Source organism: Eucyclogobius newberryi, unplaced genomic scaffold (assembly GCF_026437365.1).
Source record: "Eucyclogobius newberryi isolate DKJ021-1_F unplaced genomic scaffold, fEucNew1.0.hap1 SCAF_12, whole genome shotgun sequence".
Lineage (NCBI taxonomy): Eukaryota > Metazoa > Chordata > Actinopteri > Gobiiformes > Gobiidae > Eucyclogobius > Eucyclogobius newberryi.
The window spans coordinates 36,138,509-36,145,213 of record NW_027315746.1 but is presented as its reverse complement, the minus strand read 5'-3'; the positions used below and the strand labels follow the sequence as shown (position 1 = coordinate 36,145,213).

The following is a 6,705-nucleotide window of genomic DNA, read 5'->3' as shown; positions in this document are numbered from 1 at the left end:
ACCATCTCCTTGGTCTTCCCCGCGTTGATGAGGAGGTGGTTCCGCTGACACCAGTCCACAAAGTCCTGCTCCAGTCCTCTGTACTCCGCGTCATCGTCGTCCGTGATGAGTCCGATGATGGCAGAGTCGTCAGAGAACTTCTGCAGGACACAGCTGTCCGTGTCATGTCTGAAGTCTGCAGTGTAGAGGGTGAAGAGAAAGGGCGCGAGGACAGTGCCCTGGGGCGCCCCCACACTGCAGGTCCGAGTGTCAGACAAACAGTCCCGGGCTCTCACAAACTGGGGTCGGTCTGTGAGGTCGTCCAGGATCCACTCTGCAGGTCATACTCCACACCAGCCGTCTCCAGCTTGTCCCTCAGGAGCTGATGGTGTTGAAGGCGCTGGAAAGATCGAAGAACAGGATCCTCACAGAGCTGCCAGGCTTCTCCAGGTGAGAGAGAGAGCGGTGCAGCAGGGAGATGACGGCGTCCTCCACTCCGATGCCAGACCGATATGCAAACTGCAGCGGGTCCAAGGCTGAGCTCACGGTGGAGCGGAGGTGGTCCAGGACCAGCTCCAGTGTCTTCATCAGGTGGGACGTGAGAGCCACTGGCCTGAAGCTGTTGAGGTCTTTGGGGCGCGGTGTCTTAGGCACAGGTACCAGACAGGAGGTCTTCAGACCTGTGGTACCACCCTCAGCTTCAGGCTCATGTTGAAGACATGCTCCATAACTCCACACAGTTCATCTGCAGGACTTAAGGAGCCTGGGGCTGATGCCATCAGGTCCTGCTGCCTTCCTCACTTTAATCCTCTTCAGCTCACTCCTCACCTGTGCTGCTGTGACAGTCAGTGGTTGGCAGGGGGACCGTGTGCTGGGGGGATGGGTGAGTCCAGGCGAAGTGGGGAGCTGATGGTCCGGGGCAGATAAGCGAAGAGGAACAGATGCAGGGCATTGTCCAGCTGTGGAAGAGGGAGCATGCAGCTGTGCAGGGGGAGGGGCGGGTGACCGATCAAACCTCAAGAAGTGAGCATTTAAATCATTCACCCACTGTAGATCCCCCTCTGTCTGGGCAGGGGGGATTTTGAAGCCCGAGATGGTTTTCAGGCTCCTCCACACTCCCTGAATGTTCTTTTGCTGCAGCTGCTCCTCCATCCTCCTCTTGTAGCCGGCCTCAGCCTGCCTGATCTTCCTCCTCAGCTCCTTCTGCACAGTCCTCAGCTCCTCCTTGTTGCCTGACCTGAAGGCTCTCTTCTTCTCCTTCAGCAGAGCCTTCAGTTCACGGTTAATCCATGGCTTGTTGTTTGGAAAACACCGCACCGTCCGGGAGGGAACAATGTTCTCAAAACAGTAGTTGATGTAGTCCGTGTTGCACTCTGTGATGGTGTTGATGTCCTCCCCATGTGGGTCATAAAGCTCAGTCCAGACAGTGGTGCTGAAGCAGTCCCTCAGAGCCTCCTCGCTCTCAGCAGACCACATCCTCACCACACGGGACACCACAGGCTGCCTGCGCACGATGGGTTCATACACAGGCCTCAGATGTACAAGGGTGTGGTCCGAGCTGCCCAGGGGAGGGAGGGGGGAAGAAGAATAAGCCTCCTTGGTGTTGGCAAAAAACAAGTCCAATGTTCTATTGTCTCTGGTGGGGCAGGTAACATACTGGGTGTATGTTGGTAGAACAGAAGAGGGAGAAGCGTGGTTAAAGTCACCAGAGACGAGGAAGAGAGCCTGTGGGTGCTGTGTTTGCAGCCTACAAGTGCAGGAGAGCAGTGCTTCACAAGCATTTTCAGCATTGGCAGACGGGGCCACATAGACTGCAATCAAAATCACATGTGAGAACTCCCGGGGCAGATAGTATGGCCTCATGCCAATAGCCAATAGTTCAATATCTCTGTTACATAGCTGCTGCTTCACTGTGCAGTGTTCGGGTTTGGACCAGCTCGTGTTCACATACACCGCCAGACCTCCACCTCTTTTCTTTCTGCATTCTCTCGTTCTGTCGCCTGCAGCAGATGAAAATTGTCCAAACCGACAATAGAGTCTGGCATATATATACATATATATATATATATATATGTATATACATATATATCTATATGTGTATATATATGTATATACATATATACACACATATATATATATATATATATATAATACATGATTTAGAGCAGAATTCAACATAAGGCCCGGGGGCCAAAGTAGACCCTCCAATGGGCCCTCGACCATCGTCCTGGTGTGAAAACATAACATCTGTTTTACTGATTTGGTTCTAGTTTAGTTCTGGTTCAGTTCTTGACGGGAAAAGCATTTTGTTTGTTATTTCTCACAAAATCTAATCAATTCTGGATAAAGTGTTGGTGATGTTTCGTGTGTCCCAAAACGTGACGACAAATCTGGCCCTGGTTTAGTTTAGATTTAAGGTAAAATAATCTATGGCCCAAGAGCTGCTGAAGATCCAGAAGCAGTCTGAACGCGTCTGCGCAGCCAGTGTGTAGCAGTCTGAACGTGTCTGCGCAGCCAGTGTGTAGCAGTCTGAACGTGTCTGCGCAGCCAGTGTGTAGCAGTCTGAACGCGTCTGCGCAGCCAGTGTGAAGCAGTCTGAACGCGTCTGCGCAGCCAGTGTGAAGCAGTCTGAACGCGTCTGCGCAGCCAGTGTGAAGCAGTCTGAACGCGTCTGCGCAGCCAGAGTGAAGCAACCTGAACACGTCTGCGCAGCCAGTGTGAAGCAGTCTGAACGCGTCTGCGCAGCCAGTGTGAAGCAGTCTGAACGTGTCTGCGCAGCCAGTGTGAAGCAGTCTGAACGCATCTGCGCAGCCAGTGTGAAGCAGTCTGAACGCGTCTGCGCAGTCAGTGTGTAGCAGTCTGAACGTCTGTGCAGCCAGTGTGAAGCAACCTGAATGCGTCTGCGCAGCCAGTGTGAAGCAACCTGAACGCGTCTGCGCAGCCAGTGTGAAGCAACCTGAACGCGTCTGCGCAGCCAGTGTGAAGCAACCTGAATGCGTCTGCGCAGCCAGTGTGAAGCAACCTGAACGCGTCTGCGCAGCCAGTGTGAAGCAACCTGAACGCGTCTGCGCAGCCAGTGTGAAGCAACCTGAACGCGTCTGCGCAGCCAGTGTGAAGCAACCTGAACGCGTCTGCGCAGCCAGTGTGAAGCAACCTGAACGCGTCTGCGCAGCCAGTGTGAAGCAACCTGAACGCGTCTGCGCAGCTTGTGTGAAGGACTTTAGTTCAGTCCATCATCTGTATTTGGCAAAGACAATAACTCGACACAACTGTTAAAATCCCTTTATTTCCACACGTCTGATCCTCTGACATGTCACATGTCACATGTCACATGTGATTATAGTTAAAAAAATACACATTCAATTAAAAACACATAAAACATTTGAATCTAAAGTGATAATTCCAGTTTGTTCTCGTTATATTTGTATATTTCCCACAAACATTGTTAATATTAGTGACGATCATAAATCTTAGAGTTTGGTTCATTTCCCAAAACGATCCCTGAAGTCAAATGCACTCTCTCTCCCCTCCTTACTGACTCCGCCCACTGTGTGTTATTGGCCCTCATCATAATAATGCTTGATTATGAACCCTGTAATGCCACTGTGGAACCTTCCAGAGACGAGCGTCTAAAGTCACGTACTGCACCTTTAAGAGTCTTCAAAAAGACATTTGAAACTAAAATGTTTTGTGTTGTTGCCACGGAGACGAGCTGTGAGCGCGTGTCCCTGAGGGCGTGTCCCTGAGCTGCGGGCGTGTTCCTGTGGGCGTGTCCCTGCGGGCGTGTCCCTGCAGCGCCTCCTGGTGGTCAGTTGACGGTGACGGCGTCTTCACTGACCAAAGACAAACGTCCTGCAGCACAAGACTCAAGTTAGAGTTCAGGTCATGTTAGAGTGTGTATTACATCCAAGGTCATGTGACTCACCTGGGCGGATCCTGATTGGCCAGATGAGGATTGAGCAGAGAGCCAGAGCCGCTACAAAGGCCACGCCCCCTGTGACGATCACCATGACGTAATGGTAGAACCAGACGCAGGCCGGACAGCACACCACCGTACTAGAGCGAGCGCGAGAGAGAGAGCGAGAGAGAGAGACACACACAGAATTCACAGAATAAAAGAATCACATTTCAGAACATGTTTGTCCACGGTCAGTTTACGTGGAATAAGAGCATTCTGTTTGTGCTGTAAGTTAGTTCTATGAGTATGTGCCACGCCCTCTACAGGCTTTGCTATTGGCTGGTCCACTCCTAGGCTCTACCACAATATCCACCAGCTCCAATCAGGTGAGGCGTCCTGGATACACAAACACTCAGGGAAGATGGGCCACATACTCCAAGAACTATTCTATGTGGTATGTGCCACACCCTCCACGGGCTCTGCTATTGGCTAAAACTTAAAGGCCGTAGAGAACACTGTAATACCATCAGGCCTAGCGTAGCATGATTGAAGCAACAACAGACCGCAAGGTCTAGAGCACTCAAAGGCTCCTACACATGCACTCAGGCAGCTCCGCCCAGAACACCCACATCCATGTGCACAACAAACTTAAAAGTGAAGCCTATACTTCACTAACCTGAAAAAACAAAGCGAACAAGTGCCCCAGAGCACTCTTCAAGAGCGAGCGCACAGTTCAAACAGCTGGTTCCAACTGAAACTGGCAGTGCAGAGCTCAGAGATGGCGCAAGAGACGCGTCAATGAGGTATGAGGGGTTAGAATGACCTTGATCTGAAGGCCAAAGTCACAACCTCACAGGAAAGAATGTGTACATATGTGTACACCACTATTACATGGTGTATAAGCCCCTAAACACACTATTACATGTGTATAAGTCTAAACATACTATTACATGTGTATAAGTCTAAACACACTATTACATGTGTATAAGTCTAAACACACTATTACATGGTGTATAAGTCTAAACACACTATTACATGTGTATAAGTCTAAACATACTATTACATGTGTATAAGTCTAAACACACTATTACATGGTGTATAAGTCTAAACATACTATTACATGTGTATAAGTCTAAACACACTATTACATGTGTATAAGTCTAAACACACTATTACATGGTGTATAAGTCTAAACACACTATTACATGGTGTATAAGTCTAAACACACTATTACATGTGTATAAGTCTAAACACACTATTACATGTGTATAAGTCTAAACACACTATTACATGTGTATAAGTCTAAACACACTATTACATGTGTATAAGTCTAAACACACTATTACATGGTGTATAAGTCTAAACACACTATTACATGTGTATAAGTCTAAACACACTATTACATGTGTATAAGTCTAAACACACTATTACATGTGTATAAGTCTAAACACACTATTACATGTGTATAAGTCTAAACACACTATTACATGGTGTATAAGTCTAAACACACTATTACATGTGTATAAGTCTAAACACACTATTACATGTGTATAAGTCTAAACACACTATTACATGTGTATAAGTCTAAACACACTATTACATGTGTATAAGTCTAAACACACTATTACATGTGTATAAGTCTAAACACACTATTACATGGTGTATAAGTCTAAACACACTATTACATGTGTATAAGTCTAAACACACTATTACATGTGTATAAGTCTAAACACTATCAAGACATTTGAAAATGATATCATATTAATAGAATTTTTAGTGAATATCTTTATTTGCTCCAAAAGCTTCGTCTTGAGGATATTTTTTGTATCGTTGCAGGTTTGTTTTGGGTCTTCTTCCGGGTCGTGTGGAGCACGTCATTAGATCATCTCTGATTGGCTGCTGCGCCGCGTCTGCCTCAAGAAAGTTCAGCTTTTCCAAGTTTCCTGCGTCGCCGCAGCTCGAACGCCCCGACGCTCAAAACGCTGGACGCCCAAGACGTGACGCGAAAAATCGTCCATTGCGCCTTTAAGATAACCTGGCGCGCGCCACAGGTATTTTAGGGTGCTACTGCGCTCGCTTGTGAGTGGGCACCGAGCGCCACGATACGCCGCTCCTAAGTGGCGGAGTGTGAGTTATTGCAGTAGTGTTGTTTAACAACACGGAGCCCCTCGAGTCTCTGAACACGGAACTACGAGCTCTCCCGCTGAAACATGACATGAGCGGCATGAACGGCCCAAGTATTCATCTCACCCACGCGGTCAGTGGATGAGCAGAAGCACTTTACTTTTCTTTTATATATCTACCACAATCAGATGATGGTGGTAGATATATAAAAGAAGCTCTAGACACTCTCCACCCGGGGGAGAGGCGCGCCCGGCAAGAGGCGTCTCAGTAGCACCACACCCCGCTCAACACCCCGCTCAACACCCCGCTCAACACCCCGCTCAACACCCCGCTCAACACCCCGCCCAACACCCCGCCCAACACCCCGCTCAACACCCCGCTCAGCACCCCGCTCAGCACCCCGCCCAACACCCCGCCCAACACCCCGCTCAGCACCCCGCCCAACACCCCGCTCAACACCCCGCTCAACACCCCGCTCAACACCCCGCTCAGCACCCCGCCCAACACCCCGCCCAACACCCCGCCCAACACCCCGCTCAACACCCCGCTCAACACCCCGCTCAGCACCCCGCCCAACACCCCGCCCAACACCCCGCTCAACACCCCGCTCAACACCCCGCTCAACACCCCGCTCAACACCCCGCTCAGCACCCCGCCCAACACCCCGCCCAACACCCCGCTCAACACCCCGCTCAACACCCCGC

The 6,705-nt window shown here is 49.6% G+C and overlaps 1 protein-coding gene across 1 annotated transcript in view; it reads right to left on the bottom strand.

The window, feature by feature from the left end:
* Positions 1-3,284: 3,284 nt before the first annotated feature.
* Positions 3,285-6,705, bottom strand: part of LOC140356769 (major facilitator superfamily domain-containing protein 12-like) — a 35,448-nt gene continuing 32,027 nt past the window's right edge. Inside the window, exons 10-11 of the mRNA XM_072441961.1 lie at positions 3,905-4,035; positions 3,285-3,831 (exon numbers count right to left, since the gene is read on the bottom strand). Coding sequence (XP_072298062.1) covers positions 3,788-3,831; positions 3,905-4,035 — 175 coding nt within the window. The 3' untranslated portion in view covers positions 3,285-3,787. The remainder of the gene's footprint in view (positions 3,832-3,904; positions 4,036-6,705) is intronic.